Below are 20,352 nucleotides of genomic sequence, written 5' to 3'. Positions count from 1 at the left end.
ATTATTTTCGTTATTAAAAAAACAAAAAGCTGTTAGATTTTTTTTTTTCTTTCATAATTATATATATTTAGGAGTGAAAATGTAGGCGGGCATATTCGCACTTATCCGTTACCATATATGTTGATAGCGGATAAGCCTAAAATTAGGATAACAAATAAGTGTGGATAACACATGAGGAGTATTGTCGTCTACTATATGTTCTTCTTTTATTATTATTTTTTCAAATATTTTTTCCATACATGATTTACCTATAATAATTATAACTTTAATGTTCAAAACTCTTATTATCTCATATGGGGAATTATGATCATTTATAGTTTATTTGAAGTGGAACTTATCCATTTAGTTATATTTAAGAGGTACTTTTGTCTCCTTAAAAAGTGAAAAAAAATAAAAATACATTTTAAATATAACTAACTAGTTAACGAATTTAGACACGAATTTAGATAGTAATTACATAATGCCGATGCGGATACCATAAATTATTATTCGCATTTTCCCTCCTAAATATATCGGAACTCCTTAATTTAACTATGAAGGGAATAATGGCCTACCAATGCTAATAGGACGACAGTTTATCATAGTTTATAAGAATACATAATTATGAAAATATTTGTTTTTAATAAGTAGTGGAGTAAGTAGGAAAGACACAGATGCCGTACACGACCACCTAGATTGGCTTTACATAATCAATGAGGTAATGAAAAATTATTATATTATGAAAAGACGTTCTAAGAATTGAGAAGAATTGAGAAGGGGATTACATACACTATTTGCATTACTTTTTTTTATCATTTCAACCACTAAAGTCCCATCAACTTAAAAGGAATACATAAAATATCTATCTATTCAATTAGATTGAAAATAGTGCTTCATTTGCTTCTTTTTTTTTTCTTTTTTTTTCGCATTTTAGTAAAACAAAAAAAGTATAATAAACAATTTCAAATAAAAATACTCAAAAATATTTGGAAAAACTTTAAAGAATTTTTTTCTAATCTTTCACTCGTTTTGATCTTTGACTCCTTTTGATCCTATCAAAATTTTAAAAACTCTTAATTACAGGTATGAAACTTTTAATTTATTTTACTTACCCAATTCTATTAGAATTTTACCTTAATTTTTGTCAAAATGCTCAAAATATCCTTTTATATATATATAAAAAAAAATTGTAAATATGCTTCTTCTTTTTTTATAAAATAAATAAATGTTTGAATCTTTATAATTTTTTTTTATAATAAAAAATGGTGTTTTGACAAAATTTAAAGGAAAATTCTAATAAAATTGAGTAATTAAAAGAAATTGAAAATGTGATACCTTTATGTTACGTGAATAATTTTTGTAAATACAAACACATAAGATGGTTAGATGTTAGGTTTTGAAGGAATCTAAACTTTTTAGATTTTAAAGAAACTTAAAATCGTTTTTCAAACACAAGTTTTAGGTTTAATTCTCACTACAAAAAAAAGGGGATTTTCTGACGTGGTAAACAGTGTCTTTTTTTTGCCACGTCAGTAATTACTGACGTGCTAATTAAACACGTCAGCAAAATTATTTTCTGACGTGTCAAAGTTAACACGTCAGGATTTACTGACGTGTTAATTCTTGACGCGTCAGTAAAAAATTAACCAAATTTAATTTTGACGCAAATTTTTTAATTAGAAATAAAAATTATTAATTTCTGACGTGCCAACATTCGGCACGTCAGAAATTGCTGACGTGTCGTTTTGGCACGTCAGAAATTTCTGACGTGCCAAAACGACACGTCAGAAATTACTGACGTGTCAAAACGACACGTCAGAAATTTTTATTTCTATAATTATTATTATGTTTATTATTATTATTATTATTATTTTTGTTTTCTTTTGGTTTTTTGTTTTTGTTTATACAACTTATTTAATATTTATATACTTCAATATGCCTAATGCATGAATGTCGATAGAGGTAGGCATTGAAATAGGCTGCTGGCCCAAAATTATTAATTGAGGCTTTATGGACTTCATTTAACTATAATCTCCACACGATATTACAATTAATGTGTCAATTAATTAGTGCAAAGATGTAATTTGGAACTCCCCCCTCAAATTTAATTAATTAATTATTTTTAAAAAAAAGATATTAATGTATCGGCATATAAAACACATGATAGTAATTGATAAGTTTAACGTGATGGCTATTAAGTTTTAGACAACCAAAAAAAAAAAAAAAAAAAAAAAGAAGGAAAAATTAACTTTGATAATTACACAACTCCAAATACCACGAAGTAAATATTTAATAATGGTCCAATTAAACACATATACTAAAATAGTATTTAATGCTTTTTTAAATTAAAACCTAAATTATGTGAATTGAAGCAAAAAGAAAATAAAATAAAAATATAATACAAATATTTAACTTATATATATATATACACATAATTACTGACGTGCCATCTTGGCACGTCAGGCGTTCCTGACGTGCTAAGATGGCGCGTCAGGCGTGGCCTTGGGAAGGCCAGCGCCTGCTGGCCGTCCCATCGGCCACGCCTTGCAGGCGTACGCTGGCGTTTAAATTTGGGATTTCTCCCATTTTTTTTTTTTTTTTCCCTCCAGCTACCTCCTCCCGCCGGCCTGCCTTCTTCTTCCCTCCCATTCTTTTTTTTCTTCTCTCCTCCGGCGCCCACAGCTCCCTCTAGCTCCCGCGCTCTCTCTCTCTCTCAGAGCTCTCCCGCGCTCTCTCTCTCTCATCAGCTCCCTCTCCCGCGCTCTCTCTCTCTCTCTCTCGCTCTATCTCTCTCCAGCTCACGTGACGCGCGTGCTCCGGCCATCTCCATCACTTCGCCGGCTGAAACTTCTCCGTCGTCGATCAACTACCTCCAGCTCGATCTCCTGCAGGTATATATATATATATATATATATATTTATATATAGTTTTATTTTATATATACTGTTTTATATATTATATATATATATATATATATATATTTTGTCTTGTTTAATCAAATTTATGTTTTATTTTGTCATGAATCCGTATGATGTTTGGTTAATATATATATTGGATTGATCGAGCATTTGTGAGTAGGTATTAATTGATGGAGGTGTTTGTTATTTTTTTTTTTTGCTTGAAATGTTATTTACTTATTGTACGTTCGCTGTATATGCACATGCATGCATGCAAGATGATGTTTCTGATGATAGCTAGGTTTTTGTTTCATAATATAATAGTTTTTAAAATGTCGCCGGATTGTTGTTTTATTTTTTTTATTTTTTGTTTGTTTAGCTGAAAAATGTTGGCTTATTAATTAGTAAATAATTTATACAACATTATTTAATTTCAATTTTAATCATTTGACCTTCTAATTAAGTACGTGTAGTACGTAGTGATAATTATAGAGATTTAATTCCATACTTTGTTTAATTAATACTTAAATTGAATGAGTCTTAATATTGAGACGTACATTAAATCTCTTATTAATTTGTAAGTTATACATGAGTATTAATTAAATAGAGACAGTACTCCAAATGAATACACACTTTAATTGGTACTATCCCCTTATTTTTTCTAACAAATTCATATCCATGAATATTGGAACTTCATATTAATTAAATAACTAACCTAGTTATTTAATTATTTTAGGGTCCCCATATATATATATATATATATATATATATATATATATATATATGCATGAATATTATTATATTTGCACATAAAAAATTTAAACCTATATGATAATGTATATATAGGTTTATATTTTTAACGTGGTTGAAATATTTAGGTTTATATATATGCATGTGCTTGAAATGAGGTATATATTTTTTAAGTCTTTTATATTATTGATTCGTAATTTATGTACGTAGCGAAAAATGGACAAGAGTTGGATGACAAAGTCTAGGGGTACGAGGGAATACAGAGACGGGTGTAGACTGTTCGTGGAGTTTGCAGTTAGTAACTGTAAAACCCCTGATGGAAAAATCAATTGCCCTTGCAAGATTTGTCGAAATAACCGGCGCCACCCGCCGGATTTCGTATTCGACCACTTGACAGGGGGAAAAGGAATGATGCCGGAATATACATTATGGTACTATCATGGTGAGAAGCATGTACAGGGTCCTGATAGACCGTCTGGTTCGAATCGCCCGGCTTCAGATGCGGGTGCAACTGCAAATCAGGGTGGAGACATGCACGCAATGTTGCGTGACTTATTCGGCATGCACGAAGTGGTCAGGGAAGACAATTGTGAGCCTCAAGTCGTAGTGCAAGGGGGTGAAGACATTGTAAACGAAGAAGCCGCTGAAGGTGACGCAGTAAAGTATTATATGCTTATGAAAAAGGCGGAGAAACCACTTCATAACGGAACAAAACATAGCAAACTAAGTGCGACTGTACACTTGTACAACCTGAAGTGCGTTGGTGGACTAAGTAACGCAAGCTTCTCGGCCTTCCTAGAGTTCATCAACCAGTTGCTGCCTGAGAGTGATGAAAAGCTGCCTGGTAATACATATGAGGCGAAAAAGTTTTTACGAGATATGGGACTTGGGTATGAGAAGATACCGGCCTGTCGTAATGACTGTATGTTATTCTGGAAGGGCACAAAGGAGTTGGATTCATGTACCGTATGTGGAAAATCTAAATGGATGGATGCAATCAATTTAGATGAGGATGGTCAACCTATATCGTCGGGCAAGAAACGTCCGGTAAAGGTGTTGCGGTGGTTTCCACTTGTACCACGACTACAGAGGTTGTTTATGTCAGAGCATACTGCACGCTTTATGAGGTGGCATGCAGAAGGCCGCACAAAGGACGGCGTATTGAGGCATCCGGCTGATGGCGAAGCATGGAAGTCATTCGACAATTTACATCCGGAGTTTTCAGCGGACAGCAGGAATGTAAGGCTCGGACTAACCTCGGATGGATTTAATCCATTTGGAAACATGAGCACATCTCACAGCACTTGGCCTGTACTGCTTATGCCCTATAACTTGCCTCCTTGGATGTGCATGAAGCAGACATCTTTTATACTATCATTGATTATTCCAGGCCCAAGTTCACCTGGAATGGATATAGATGTCTACCTTCAACCCTTAATTGAGGAGTTACAAGAACTATGGAATGTAGGGGTGCCCACATACGACGTCTCAAAGAAAAAAAATTTTGTCCTACGAGCGCAGTTGATGTGGACAATTAATGACTTTCCAGCATATGCAAATTTGTCTGGATGGTCTACCAGGGGTGAGAAGGCATGTCCGTGCTGTATGAACTCGACATGGTCGAAGTGGTTAAAACATGGTCATAAATGGTGTTATATGGGGCACAGACGATACTTGCCCATGGATCATCCATGGAGGAGGAACAAAAGAACATTTGACGGCAACGTCGAATTAGAATGTGCCCCTGATGTCCCAAGTGGAAACGAAATCATGAACCAATTAGAAGGGATGGTGTTTGGGGATGAGAACGCTGGTCAGGCAAGGGAGGCTGCGAAAGAAAAAGGAAAGAAGCAGAAGACGAATACTTCTAATGTAGTATTCAAGAAGAAAAGTATTTTCTTTAGGTTGCCGTATTGGAAAGATAATTTATTACGGCACAACCTTGATGTTATGCACATAGAGAAAAACGTGATGGACAACATACTTGGTACAATACTGGACATTCCAGGGAAAACGAAGGACAACTTCGCCGCCCGCTTAGATTTGCAAGAAATGGGTTTGAGACGTACACTTCATCCCTACACTGGCGAGAATGGTAAGACATATATGCGGTAAGCTACCCACACGATGTCCAAGGATGATAAGACACATTTTTTGAAAGTGTTACGAAATGTAAGGGTGCCCGATGGATATGCCTCGAACATTTCCCGTTGTATACGACTTAAGGACTGTACGATATCGGGGTTAAAGAGTCATGACAGTCACGTATTGATGCAGCAGCTTCTACCTATTGCATTGCGTGGATCACTTCCAAGCAACGTGGTTAGACCACTTGTTGAGATGTCTGCATTCTTCAGGGAACTATGTTCAACAACATTGACACAAGAGGATATTGACCGACTACAGTGTGCCATCTATATCACGTTGTGCAAGTTGGAACAGGTTTTTCCCCCCAGCTTTTTCACAAGCATGGTTCATGTGGTCGTGCATCTTATCGGTGAATGCCGACTCGGTGGACCAGTACAGTATAGGTGGATGTATCCGGCAGAGAGGTAAACTTTGTTTACGAATATTTCATATTTTATGGTTTAACTATAATACAAGACAAGTATTAACTGCACTGATTGATTGTATATTCGTTCATATTTAGGAGCCTTGGAGTTTTCAAATCTAATGTGCGTAACAAAGCGGCCCCTGAAGGCTGCATTGCGGAGGGTTACATAGCTACTGAGTTGGTGACGTTCTGTTCGAGATATTTAGATAATACACCAACATTTCACAATAGGATACAAAGAAATCCGGATGGTTCAAAGGGACATGGAACACGAGTCCGGCTCGACCGAATCACAATGACACAGATACACCGGTATATTATGTTCAATTCGGACGACTTCCTTCAATTGCGAACGTAAGTCGATGTCATTCTACGCCATATTGTATATTCAATGAACTTGTAACATTTCCCGTATCGAATTATAATTAACTTCATCATCGAATTGTAGAATGCACATGGATACGCTTAGGGGGCGAACAACAGAGGATCAGTTGGAAACCCAACATTATGAGCTGTTCTGCGACTGGTACCGTGACTACGTAAGAATGACGTGATGTTAACAAAATCACTTGTCGGATTATATTTGCATGCATAATGTTTTCCAAATGAACTGGAACACTCTTTAACCAAGTGTTAACATTGTATTGTAAATATTCACAGGTCGATCGATTGGATGATCGATGTAGGAAGGAACTTGGTGAGAAATTGATAATGCATTGTAGAGGGCCGCGGGAGTCAGCAGTCAGATACAATAGATATGTGGTTAACGGCAAGTTGTTTCGTACAATTGCATCTGATGCCGGAAAGAGGACTCAGAACAGCGGGGTGTGTGTGCCGACTGTTGATGGCGAAACGTACTACGGGAAGTTGACGGAAGTACTTGAGATTGAGTACTACGACAGAACTACGTACGTTATGTTCAGGTGTGATTGGGCGGACACCACGAGGGACAAGGGGTACAAGGTGGATGAGTATGGCATGATACTTGTGAACTTCAAAAACCTTGTTCACACCGGAGAATTGATTACTGATGAGCCATATGTGCTAACTTCACAAGTTGATCAGGTGTTTTACGTAGAAGATGGCAGATACCCGGATTGGGTTTGCGCAGTAAGGACCAAACCAAGAAATATATACGACGTTGGTCAGAGTGAAGGGCATCAGGATTCAGGTGCCAATTATCACGAGTGTGAGCCGCTCATATTGACCAGAAATTGTGATCAGGATCTGCAGGATCATATCCAATACGTCAGACCCGACTTAGATCCAATTGAAGCGTATGTGATTGAATAAAAGCTATATATATATATATATATATGTTTAGATTGGTAGTTGTTCACTATATGCCCATCAACGCATTTAATAGAGTTGTTTAATTGGGAAAAAACGTCAGTATATCTTATTTCATACGTGTGAGTCATGCATACATAACGTAGTGAATATTTCATACATTGTATACGTGATTAATTGAATTTGTGGTATTTTTTGCAGGTTACTATGAGCCATAGGGGGAAGAGAAGAGCACGCAGGGGCTCGTCTCTCAAGCGACAGCCTATGTCGCTTGGGTCTCCGTCAGTCCACCTTGATGATAGCGAGCAACAAGACGTTGCTCAGCTTTTGGGTATTCAGGACGGGTATCGACCGGTACTTCCAGGCGATATGGAAGGGGAGATCCCTCTCCATAATCCATACGGTCGGGCAGGCATGGCCCAGACGGGGTATCTGCCAGAGAGCCAGCTTGGACAGCGTATGCAGGGACATGTAGAGCACCTTGATGATAGCCAGCATAGCGCAGGTATGACCGAATTTTTTTTTGGAAAGATTGCAAGTTTTTTGGAAATTTCTAAATGTATTGGTGCGATATCAATTATATTATTTAACTACAACTACAATTTCATATAATTCTAAATATTCTAAAAAACATATATAGCAGGTCCCGACGACAGTGACACATCGGCCGAGGAGGACTGTATTGGTGCGACACAGGACACGGCTGACCCGCAGCCAACCGACCCTGCTCCCGGCGACCACTTACTCCCTCGGCAGGTCCGCACCATAAGTAAGTGGATATGTTCGAATGTTGTGTATATATGTCTTAATTTAGTTGTAATTAGTATTGAATTCGACATAACTTACATCGGTAATTTTTTAATTTATTAGGTACCGATTCAGAGGGAAACGAAGTTATTGAGGTGTTTACCATCCGTGACTCGCACAGGTTGCCGGGAGTCCCTGCCGGCAAGCGGATCATTATGGAGTACAATGCTGCATGCCAGCCCGTCGGCGTTAGTTCCATGAGGTTTAAACGGATGGCTGGAGATATCGTAAGGAGCTCCAATTATGTCCGAATACCGGACGATTGGTTAAAGGTACCGCAGCGTACCAAAGAGGATATTTGGGACGCCTTGATGGTATGTGTTGCATATATGTTAAAACACTCATAATGTATATATGTATATATACGCTCTAAGTTGCACACATATATTTTAGTTTTTGTAATTTAATAATTTTGAACATGTGCAGGCATACTTTTTCGTCCCGCCCGAATTCAATTTGAAAGCCATAAAGAATGAAGCATTCAAGGATATGGGATCAAAGCTGCGGACTTGGAGGTACGAGCTTAAAAGACGCTGTGCAATTACGGAGGAAGATACTCCGGATACTATACGGGCAAGAGTGGGGGACAAAACACTTGACGAGTACAATGCCGAAGACGTGGAGATCTTATTGGAGAGATGGTGTACTCGTCAGAATAAGGTAGGTCATGAGTTAAATTCTTCATTTTGTGTAGTGTCATTATATGGTTTTATTAACATGTACGAGTGTCATGTAAAACGAAATTGCCTCTTTATTGTGTAGTGTTGCATATAAAGAGTACTAAAACCAAATTTCCTTACATTATTAACATATCAATATGGTAACTGTGTAGGACTATGCGAACAAAATGAAGAGCTTGCGAGCATTAAATAAAGAGCCCCATTGCACCGGATCGAAGAGCTATGCCAGAGCGACAGATGAGGAGGTAAGTGTGTAATTTAACATGTAAACAACAAATCATTTGATATATTTAAAAATATTTGTATGTCCTATTTTTTCGGCAGGCCATACGTCTGGGCAAGTATCCTACTCGTGCAGAGAGTTACATCAGCACGCACACGAAGGCGGACAAAAGCTATCCGAATGAGATAGTGGAAGAAAGATGTGTATGCTACAATTTAATTCTTTGTTTATATACTTTAAAATTATCTGCAATTAACAGTTGTATGACCCACTGACCCAATAATGAATGTAACATACAGAAAAGGATGAAGGAGCTGATACCCACCGACCCTGCAGCGTCGTCTAGCATCACAGAGGGAACGGTCAAGTGGGTGCCAAACGACGCGTATGCACAGGCCCATGGAAATAAGCCTGAATACGCCGGTAGGGTTCGGCAGCTTGGATCGGGTATTTTGCCCGTGCGGGGCTCCATACGTTCATACTATACACCTTCACAAGCAAGGTCAGAAAACACCAGCCAGTACTCCATGATATCACAAGAAACGCTTGACAGAGCTCTTGAGGCGGAGAGGGCGAAGCACAAGGAAGAGATAGATGCATTGGTGGCCGAGAACAATGCACGTCAGGCAGCGTTTGACGCCCGATTGCGCCAGATTGAGGCAATGATGCGGTTCAGCTCTGCACCAGATGGAGCTTCCCCACATATTGCGGTGGTGCCATCGTCGATCGACGGCGAAGCAGGTACTGACATTTTTTAATGGTCAAATGTGTTTTTAGACCTTTACCTATATATATGTGAACTTCTATAACCTATATATATGTTAACGTATAACTTATGACCTTTTCAGTTATAACTTATGACCTTATGACCTTATAACTTATAACTTATAACTTATAACTTATAACTTATGACCTATATATATGGAATTGTGTTATCTTATGACCTTTTCAGTTTTATGGAGGGGCCTACTGTTTCCTAGATTAGAGTAGCGGGGCCGAGGATCCCTCCCTCATGTATTATTTTTGAAGAAGAAATCCCTCATGTGTATTAAATCAGAAAGCATTGTTACCCATATACTAATTCTTGCGTGACTTGTCACATACAGCATTCCAATTGGGCTGCCTTAGGAGATAGAAAATAGTGGCCACCTTTTCTTGAATTAACTTGCTTGCTTCTATTTTTAATGGTCAAATGTGTTTCTAGAACTTTAGCTATATCATGTGAACTTCTAAAACCTATATATATGTCAACTTATAAATTTAGAGTATGGATATATATGTTGTAGTCATTCTCTTAATTAATTAATGTTGTGTAATTCCTGTTGAATTTGGTTTATATATCATTGTTGGTTTGGTGGTGGATGTGGGTACGTACGAGCGTTGCTTTTGAACTGTTTTATTGGTATTATGAGATCAATATACAACTATAGTCCTTGTAGAATATTAACAATCTAGTGTATGTGATTGTTTGAGAGTATGAAACGATCAAGTATTAACTAGATGAATATCATAATTTTTTGGAAATAATATAACATGATTTGAATATATGTAAAGTCCTATGTGTTAATATCCTCAACAAATTAAAATGTTAATAAATATCTCACATAATTGCCATGGCAAAAATGAAGCGCATGAGTCTATAAATTTAACGTCAACATTGATTGCTCTTGAGGCGGAGAATTTTAGTTTTTTTTTTTATATGCATTTTTGGCTAATTAACTTCATCATCGTTTTACCTCTTGTTGTTATATCATTTACTGTGTTAGACTCAACAATTGAGTTGGGTGAATATTTGGACATAAATGAATTGCCCTTACATAGTCAATATTGTTTGGTGATTGTTTGTTTTTATCGTTTGCAGGTGATGGAGAAGATGCTATGAATGTCAATAATCAGCATTGACCGTCTGGTTTGCCATTCATACTTGTATAAAAGTTACTTTGTTGACGTAATTGTATTTATGATATCCCTTTTTATAACAACAGAGATAGTTTTTTGATAATTGTGGTTGGTTATTGACACTGGTATATATATGTTATTTTGTGTGTGTTAAGATTGATGGAAAAATAGTCTGATGTGTTAACTTATTAGGTTATGACTTATGTTATTTGTTATTGATGGAAAAATAACATGACTTATGTTATTTGTATAGATTGACGGAAAAATTGCTAGAATTATTTGCAATGATTGATGGATAAATTGTATATCAGGTTAATTGTAATCCAAAATTCGAGTATAGTCTCAAAAAAACTAAAGAAAAATATATTGGGGGGTGGAAAAGAATTTAAAAAAATTAACCAAAATTTCTGACGTGTCAATTTGTGACACGTCAGAAATTTCTGACGTGCCACAAATTAACACGTCAGAAATTTTCTGACGTGTTAAATTGTGGCACGTCAGCAATTTTCTGACGTGTCACAAATTGACACGTCAGAAAATTTCTGACGTGTTACAAATTAACACGTCAGAAATTTTCTGACGTGTCAATTTGTGACACGTCAGAAAATTGCTGACGTGCCACAATTTAACACGTCAGAAAATTTTCTGACGTGTCAATTTGTGGCACGTCAGAAATTTCTGACGTGTTGAATTTGACACGTCAGAAAAAAATTTCTGACGTGTCGATTTATAACACGTCAGAAATTTCTGACGTGTTATAAATCGACACGTCAGAAATTTTCCATTTCTGACACTTATAATATTCACGCGCGAGACACGTCAGGAACACCACGTCAGGGACGTTTTCTGACGTGTCAGGCAGCCTGACACGTCAGAAAACGTACGTCAGAAAAAAATCATTTTCTTGTAGTGTCTGCTTCCTTTTTATTAATTGAGATTGCATGAATGAAAGTATAAGACTTTGAGATAAACTCCGACTATCCCACGTAATGTATTATCATAATACCTTATTTGAGAGTTTTAAAATTTTGATGGTACTTTCAAAAGATGTAAAAATTCATGAAAGTTTTATGAAGTTTTTTCAATGTATTTTTATCTTTATATTACATCATAATACTTTTTAAATAAAAAAAAAAACTAAAAAAATACTCTAGTTATATTAAATAAACCAAATTCTATCTTCCAAAAGAGATTTTGAATAAGATTATCTCTTTTCCATCATCCTAGGCCCATGTCATAGAGGACGAATCATGTACTTACTTGGCTACAAATTCTAAAGATAAATATTATTTTTATTATTTTTATACACTTACATGGCCACAAATTCTAAAGAGCAATATTATTATTCTAAAGAGATCTGTCATTTAATTATGATGGTTTTGTAATAAAAATCGGCTATTAATTTTTTTTTTTAACAAGTCTTTGTTGATCGGGTTAGTGTCGTTTAAAGGAGTAAATTTGTCATTTTATTTTTTTGACAATTTTGTCCCTTTAAAATACATTAACTGGAAATGGAAAGGATCGTTTTTTGTTGTACGGAATTGTATGAAAGCCTATTAAATAGAATTACTCAATTCTAAAACCTTAACCTATTATACAATAATTAAAGTAAGATTAGGATAAATAATAATTTCTTGGCCTATGCCTAATGTCAATGATTCAATTTCGTTATTTTTTTTTTTTCTCTTTAAGGGTTTGAAGAAATTAATGCTTTTTTTTGCCTTTACTAATTTGACTTTTTAGATAATCAAATAATGGGATGGATGATTGTATTCTAAGCAAAGATTAAAAATAAATAAAAGCATAAGTCAAGCACGGATTGCATGGGTTGGTAACTAAACAGACCTTTGTCACTCCAATAATTGAAGCCATTAAAACCTTCCAAATAATCCGTCAACGCCATGCCGTTTTTGGTGGGGGGGAAAAATGTAGGGCAACGAATCCAGAACGACACCGTTAAGCCGCCTGATTTCAGTGTTTCTCTTTCTTCCCCGTGTGGGTTCGAGCCGTACACTATTGCTTAGATTGCGCACAATCTGAACGAAAAGGAAAAACAAAAGCCAAAGCGGAGAGAGAGAGAGAGAGAGAGAGGGGGAGAGAGAGAGCGTGCAACGGTCGAAGCATCTAATCATATTGTTCTTCACGAGAAAAAGCTTATACCCATCAAACCTCTCTATCTCTTTTCCTGTTTTTTATTATTATTATTTTTATTTTTGGGGTTTTGATTTACGAGCTAAAATGAGAGAGAACGGAAAAGAAAACTAAAGCGAAAGAAATTGAGAAAGCATCTGCCAATGCCTTTTCCTCTGCTTCCTTTTTGAGCTTCAAAACAATGGCCGACGATCTCTGTTCCTTCACCAAGGTCCGTGTTACTGACTGCCTCTTCGAAGCCTTACACAAACTTTATTATGATATTATTGTCTTGTACCTCTGTGTTTTTCTTTAATTGCATGTGGGTTTGGTTTCTTTTAGATTACTTTACTGATTATATGTTTCGCGGTTTAAGATTCCTTGTGTTCTTATTATTTTTAATGGGCAACATTTGAACTGTCAGATCCGTGTGTTGAATAATCAAACTCTTCTTTTCTTTTTCAAAACATTCAAGCTGAAGCAAACCCAGATTTCCTTTTTTTTTTTTTTTTTTTTTCTAGGAGTATATTCAAATTGATACAAAAAATGTTGACTTGCATTAATGCATATTCTACTTGTCTTCTTTAAAAAATTGAGCTTTTATGATAGTTCAATCATGTTGGATATTATCGACCCTAGGCGTATTTCATTCAGACCCATATCATAAATTCTTGTGATGGACCCCTGTTTAACATCTGGGTAGCTCAATCAAGTGGGATCCAATTTAGTCCATGTCCCTACCTTTAATTTTTGGGGTGTGAATAAGCTTTTTAACGTTAGTTATTAATTAATTACAGGATATTTTTGTCATAAAGGTACCCAAGAAATCTCCATTGGCGTTGAGGATGATTGTCTTGGTCTTTGCGATGGTCTGTGGCGTGTATATATGCTCAATTTGTGTGAAGCAAATTAGCACACACAGCAAGGCCGGATTTCTGAATATCCCAGTGACCCAAAAGGCCTGTCCAGAACCATATATTGAACCATGGGAAATTCCTTATGTGCACTACCCTAAACCTAAAACTTATAGCAGGTAATTGCTAGTTTTAATTTTGTCTTCGGTTTTAATTACAATTTTTTTTTTGGTTAAGTAAAATGCCTAGTTAGAGAATTTCAATTCAGTGATGGATATTTTGTTTCTTTGTAGGGATGGATGTGCATGTAATCCCGTGCGGTATTTTGCCATTTTGTCTATGCAGAGATCTGGGAGTGGATGGTTTGAGACATTGTTAAACAATCACACTAACATAAGCTCTAATGGAGAGATTTTCTCTGTTAAAGTTAGGAGAAGTAATATCTCAACAATCGTTGAGACTTTGGACAAAATTTATAATCTCGACTGGCTCAGTAGTGCCTCAAAGAATGAGTGTACAGCTGCAGTTGGCTTAAAGTGGATGCTTAATCAGGTGACTGCCGCATTTTAAATTTCATTTATTTATACTTTCAGCAATTTAGATGTGCATGAGTTTTGCCGGTTGAGAGGCCATAGCATGCATCTATGTTCATTTGGTCTTATATGAAACTCATCTCTTCTCTGTCACGATATATAAAGTTTCTGGCTTAATCTTACTTTTAGCTCATTTGCTGAACAACCATGATAAAACGGATGCATCCTCCTTTGTGCTTTTACATATGAAAGAGAAAAATCATTCATTGAAAGATTAACCCAATTTCTGTTTCTTCACACTGTGGGCCCTTCTTCCTGCATCCTTCCCAATCCAGAAGAAGCTTTTACACAGGCTGCCAGCTACTTCACTTGGTTGATCTTTCTGGTAGGAAGAGAGCTACTGTACTCCTTAATAATATCTTTATCGTAAAGATGCATTTTCAGCTCTGGATGTGAGGTGTTGAGCTAAGTTTCATCAAGCTCATTCAAATTGTTAAGTAATCATTATTCCAAAACATTGATTTTTTTATGAAAGAAAATCTGAAGAAAAGAAGTGTTCCCAACACTAAGGTGCTAATTTATCTTGTAAGAATATTTGTATTTTGGCTATATATATATATCTGGCCATCTTCCCCTTTCTCTCTCTTTGAGGTGGTTTTTCAGGCAATCAAACCATTGCTTAAGAATTAAAATAGAGTTCATTTATTGGAAAGATAGAGCCTAAATGAAGCAGGATAATTGCTGTTTCTTCTGAATAGTGGTAGTAAAGGACAAAACTTGATAAGTTCGCGTTTTAATATCTTTGATTGTCTTGGTGTCAGCATTGGGGTCGTAGAGTGAGTGTTTGCTTACAAGAACTATTATACATTCAAATAAGTGGAGTATCTGCTTTAATGGATTAATGATTTAAACTGGTCAATAAGGATGCAGACTTAGATCTAAGGTTATTATTGGTTGAAAAGTAGTGTCACTATTTGTTGAAGAGGCATTTTACAGTGATGAATAAAACTAGAAATAGGTAGCAAGTACCTCATGTGTAATTTCTCTTGATGAAGCTATTTTTAGATCGGAGGTGGAAGCCTTTGAGGCATGTAGTCAATAGCTAACAGAGTAAACAATGAAATCTCCTAATGGTGGGGAAAAAGGAGGGAAGGAGGGGGGAATAGTCAATAGCACAACCCAGCATTGGTTACCAACAACCTCCTTCAAGTTGCGTTGAAGTACCTGTTTCAACTTAGCTAATACGAAAATTTGCTAGCATTCTGCAACGCATTGTCTTAAAGGGTTAAATTTTCTCAGATGAGTGATAGGCGTGGGTGTTTCTTAGTTGTTAAGTTATTTTCATTGGGTATTTTAATTTTGGGAGTGATCAATGTAGATATTAGGTGCTCTCTTTAGTAATGATGCATGCTTAGACTAATATACATGTTGTCTGCATGGAGAGAAAACTTATCTTGATAAAAATATCTAAAACGGCTTGTTTCAGGAAATAAATACCATCCCATAAATCAAACATACATGAGCATGATGACTGAACATCTGTCAACAAATGCATCTGCTATAGTTATAATTTCAAAAAGGAGCCCACTTTTCTGGCTACATTCAGGTTCCTAATTGGCTCTATTCTATTTGTACAAATGCTCATTTGTAATTACTATAATTTTTGCCTTTTTGTCAATTTTAGATTCTCCATAGTGGGAAGTTAGTTTTGTAAACAAACAGTTCAATATGATTATGACATTCTGATCTATTTGTGTGTATTTTTGTTGATGAAAAAATCTTCTCTTGATCTGTTATAGATGATGCAGTATGTGTGCATCATGATGTAGTACTTAAACACCAGGACTAGTGATTGGCGTTAGTCGTGCCCAAGAGATTTGTATTGAATGTTACCGGTTGATTTTCTTTGGTAATAGTATTACTTCTTTTCCACAAAAGTAAAACAAATTGTGTTCCATTTACATTTTTCTTACCCTTTCTGGCAAGTGAATGGATCTTTTCTACTCATGATTTTCTTCCAAATACCAAATGAAAAGCCCTTTTGATTCTTTTCCTTCTTAAGTATTTCATTCTTTCCTAATTCCTATTGAGCGGGAAAAAACTGGTAGGCAATGAAATGTGGGAAAGAGCCAATGAGTTTTGGCTCAAACTACGCCTCCTTCCCTTGTGAATATAGGGTAAGGGGTATAAGGACATGGGTTTGAAATTCATTAGGTGCATTTTTACAAGGGAATAAAGTTTGGACAATTGGAGTTGTATCTCTCTCGTGCAGTGAATCAAAATCTTGGAAACAAGGTGGTAATATTCCAGATCTTGTGGGCTCGAAGTTGTTGTGGGTGTAAGAGCTAATTCAGAACCATAACTTGAGAATAAAGTTTCCAATGCGTTTGTTTTCTTTTGGGGTGTATGGATGTGTGTGCGTTTCTGTGTTGTGCTATACTGGCTGAGTTTAGTTGTACTTACTAACAGTTGGCCTGGTTGGCATTTCCTACTTTAAGCTGACAAGAATGTAAGCAATATTATTCTGCTCTGTTTTACCATAGAGTTTAAATTGCTCTATTATTGCAGGGTCTGATGCAACATCATACAGAAATAATAGATTACTTTAATAGTCGGGGAGTTTCGGTTATATTTCTCTTCCGAAGGAATCTTCTGCGTAGGATGATTTCAGTGCTTGCGAATTTATATGATCGAGATGCTAAGCTATTAAACGGAACACACAAGTCTCATGTGCATTCACCCCACGAGGTCTCCCCCTCTCTCTCTATTTAGGTTTTCAGCTTGGAACCTTTTTTTTTTTTACCAAATGGTTTCATATGTAAGCCTTTTTCAAATGGTTTCAGGCAGAGATACTTGCAAAGTACAAGCCTATACTCAATGCAACACTGCTGATACCCAATCTGAAGCAAGTGGAAGAGACGACTGCGAAAGCTTTGGAGTACTTCAAGAGCACCCGGCACATCATTCTGTACTATGAGGACATAGTTAAAAACCGCACTGTAAGTCCAGCTAATTGAACACAGCTGCCTTTCTTTAACCATTTGTGACCAAATTCTATACATGGCGTCAAAATCGGGTTCGATATTTGCCCTCCTCCCCAAAAAAATCATAAAAATAAAAAACAAAATGAAGAGAGTAGAAGTAACTCTTTAAAGTTGTATAGTTTTATGTGTTTGCAGATGCTAATAGATGTTCAAGATTTCCTGAAGGTTCCTCATAGGGAACTAAAGAGTCGTCAGGTGAAGATACACAAAGGTTCTCTATCTAATCAGATAGGGAACTGGGATGATGTCGAAAAGATGGTCAAGGGAACTCATTATGAAAGTTTCCTCCATGCAGATTATTGAAAGTATAGCACTGGTGATATGTATATAGGATTCTCCGTTCTTTAACCCTTTTCTTCTTATCCTTAAATTTTTTTTTTTTTTTTTTTTTTGCCACAAGATCCAACAGGACACCACCCTGTTGAAATTTTGGCTGTGGCACTTGCGTTTTGCTTTCAGCTTTGTTTTTCTTTTTTTCCCTTACCAACTAATATTTTATTGATTCTTTTCTTTTTCCCCTTCCTTTTTGTATGAACTTTGAGCTGATCAAGAATGCAGTTTCACCCAGGAAAATTTTTGTCTATATACTTGAAGATATGACAAATTGAGGACAATCTAATTTAGGATTCTTTTAGGAAGTTTTGAAGAAAGTTGCATGTTATTTGGTTGCAAGTGATAATTTGTTTTTTCCTTTTGAAGGCAATTTTAGTTAATTATTATATTTAGGATAATCTAGTTTGTAAAATCTGATGAGTCTGGGTTTACCGATTCAATTTGTTGACCCAGTATTTTTGAATAAGAGAATAATTAAAAGCCGCGTGGACGTGCAGCCAAAGTTGTTCAACAGCGACGTTGACTGGTAAACTCGACACGTAGGGTCAAAGCCACCATGCTTTGATTCAGAGGACCACATGAATCACAAGGGGCTTTTGTTTTTTTTTTTTTTTTTGGTGAATGTGAATCTTGCCTGTGTAAGCAATTTGTGAGGATGAATCATGACCTTGTCGAGCGGTCAGAGGTTTCCGATTCGGGAAAGAAACAGATCTGCGGGGCACCCCACTCTTTCTGTACCTGCTGCAATGTTGTGAACCGTCCGATAGAGCTAAATGCGATCGGTCAAAAAAAAAAAAAAAAAAGTAGGAGACGCTAAATGGGATCTATAAGCATCACTGTCGTCAATTATCAATCAGTATACTGTACGATCATTTTCATCTTCTAATTTTTTTTGATCATTGAAGAATTCTAAATTGATTGAACTGGCCTAGAATAAATCTAAATTTAGTGGAGTGTAAATTCAGCCGGTTATAACCGGTCTCCGATTAGTTATTGGCTACCAATTGATAACCCGTCAATCCCTTTTAAAACTGGAATCAACTCTACCCTGTTACCGGTTTTTGCATATATATAAAATAACATCGTTTGTTTAAAAGACCCTGTCCAAATAATCAATTATTAGTTCCAGTTTTAAAAATGAGCACTGATTGGCAGCACGCGTGGGCGTGGCATGCCCAGTGCAAAATTTTTTTTTTTTTTTTTTTTTTTTTTTTTTAAGATCAACAGCACGGGCGTGCAATGCACGCCGCGTGCTGTTGATCTTTACCCTTTAAAAATTAACCAATCGTCTATTCCAAACTGGATTCGGATTTACACAATTACACCCATACTAAATTCTAATTTCATCTCTATTGCATAAGTCGGTATTAGTTGAAGAAAGTAAGGAGTTAAAAGAATTCTTAGATAAATAGTGTTCGGCTACAATAGTAGTTATCTCGTTAATGATTTGGTTCCTTTTCTTTTAATTTTTTTTTAATGGAGTATTTTCCTGCACTTTGTTAGTTGAGGAAGGGGTTGGGCGCTAACTGATTTAATTTTGTAACCCTCACTCTAGGAACGTCTCACACCCCTGAGAATTAAGAGTATACTCTACATATAACGTCTTTATAGCGATTGTGGATCCTCGTCGCTCATTTGGAATGGGCTTGTTGGGCTAATTTTGGGCCCAAAAGTGCATTTCTTTGAAGTTATTCTTGGGTACACCAATCATTATTCGATGAATCATTATCGCTTAATATAATTTTAAAAAGTATATTTTAAGTTTTAAATTAAAAAATTATTTTGAAAAGTGCTTGTTTAATACATATTTTAAAAAATATATTTTAAATTATTTATTAATGCTTTAAAAAATAATTTTTAATTTTGAAAAAAAATAAAACTTTGTTTGGTTTTTTTTTTTTTTTTTAAAAAAAAAATCATTATAAAACCAGACCGTTATGATGCTATCTCGATTCTCGTGTAATCACAATTTTGGAGATAGTGATTTGTCCCACATGCGTGTGGGTTCCTAATTATTTGGCGCTAATTATTATAGACAGCTTAATCAGCAATACGATTGTAACCAAAAGAGCTCTGATTTGAGAGATTTCGGTATTTCTAATTATTTTGTGGTTACAGCTGCCCCGTTAATAACCGTTATTTTGTGGTTACATCTGCCCCGTTAATAACCGCTTATAACTATTAACTGTTAACTGCTAATCGATTTAATAGACGATTATTAAAAATTGTTAACCATCTAAGACGATTGTAGTTAGCGATTTTAGGAGGTAGAGCATGACGGGTTATATATATATAAATTTTTTCATTTGTATTTGAATTAATGGATTTGGGCTATTTATTATGATTGTATGTGAAATATATAATGTGGTATGTAATGTT

General features: G+C 35.8%; 4 protein-coding genes and 1 non-coding gene across 7 annotated transcripts; all 5 read left to right on the top strand.

Moving 5' to 3' along the window:
- Nucleotides 1–2,666: 2,666 nt before the first annotated feature.
- On the top strand, nt 2,667–11,181 carry LOC148587498 (uncharacterized). Its single transcript, XM_088512647.1, has 9 exons — nt 2,667–2,870; nt 7,672–7,975; nt 8,114–8,239; nt 8,341–8,591; nt 8,704–8,937; nt 9,110–9,202; nt 9,282–9,383; nt 9,480–9,921; nt 11,042–11,181. The coding sequence occupies exons 2-9, from the start codon at nt 7,678–7,680 to the stop codon at nt 11,080–11,082; spliced, it is 1,587 nt and encodes a 528-aa protein (XP_088368773.1). The 5' UTR covers nt 2,667–2,870; nt 7,672–7,677; the 3' UTR covers nt 11,083–11,181.
- On the top strand, nt 4,038–6,734 carry LOC148587500 (uncharacterized). The gene is made up of 4 exons (XM_088513343.1): nt 4,038–4,099; nt 4,205–5,419; nt 6,277–6,366; nt 6,629–6,734. The coding sequence occupies exons 1-4, from the start codon at nt 4,038–4,040 to the stop codon at nt 6,732–6,734; spliced, it is 1,473 nt and encodes a 490-aa protein (XP_088369469.1).
- On the top strand, nt 6,880–7,473 carry LOC148587499 (uncharacterized). The gene has a single exon (XM_088513047.1). The coding sequence runs from the start codon at nt 6,892–6,894 to the stop codon at nt 7,471–7,473; it is 582 nt and encodes a 193-aa protein (XP_088369173.1). The 5' UTR covers nt 6,880–6,891.
- Nucleotides 11,182–11,679: 498 nt separating the features above from the next.
- On the top strand, nt 11,680–11,788 carry LOC148587497 (small nucleolar RNA SNORD90). The gene has a single exon (XR_015911621.1). It is a non-coding gene; the product is annotated as a small nucleolar RNA SNORD90 (small nucleolar RNA).
- Nucleotides 11,789–13,056: 1,268 nt separating this feature from the next.
- LOC132188496 (uncharacterized) lies at nt 13,057–18,217 on the top strand. Of its 3 annotated transcripts, none has more exons than XM_059602991.2 (6): nt 13,057–13,441; nt 14,007–14,242; nt 14,357–14,615; nt 17,165–17,344; nt 17,440–17,595; nt 17,760–17,880. In XM_059602991.2, the coding sequence occupies exons 1-6, from the start codon at nt 13,412–13,414 to the stop codon at nt 17,814–17,816; spliced, it is 918 nt and encodes a 305-aa protein (XP_059458974.1). In that variant the 5' UTR covers nt 13,057–13,411; the 3' UTR covers nt 17,817–17,880. The 3 variants fall into 3 exon arrangements, with proteins under 3 accessions (XP_059458974.1, XP_059458958.1, XP_059458965.1); XM_059602975.2 differs by having other exon boundaries at nt 13,060–13,441; nt 17,776–18,217; XM_059602982.2 differs by having other exon boundaries at nt 13,061–13,441; nt 14,025–14,242; nt 17,776–18,217.
- The last annotated feature ends 2,135 nt before the right edge of the window (nt 18,218–20,352 follow it).

Source organism: Corylus avellana, chromosome 2, assembly GCF_965113065.1.
Source record: "Corylus avellana chromosome 2, dhCorAvel1.hap1.2, whole genome shotgun sequence".
Lineage (NCBI taxonomy): Eukaryota > Viridiplantae > Streptophyta > Magnoliopsida > Fagales > Betulaceae > Corylus > Corylus avellana.
Note: the sequence above shows the minus strand (reverse complement) of the source record. Positions and strands in the feature narration are given on the sequence as shown.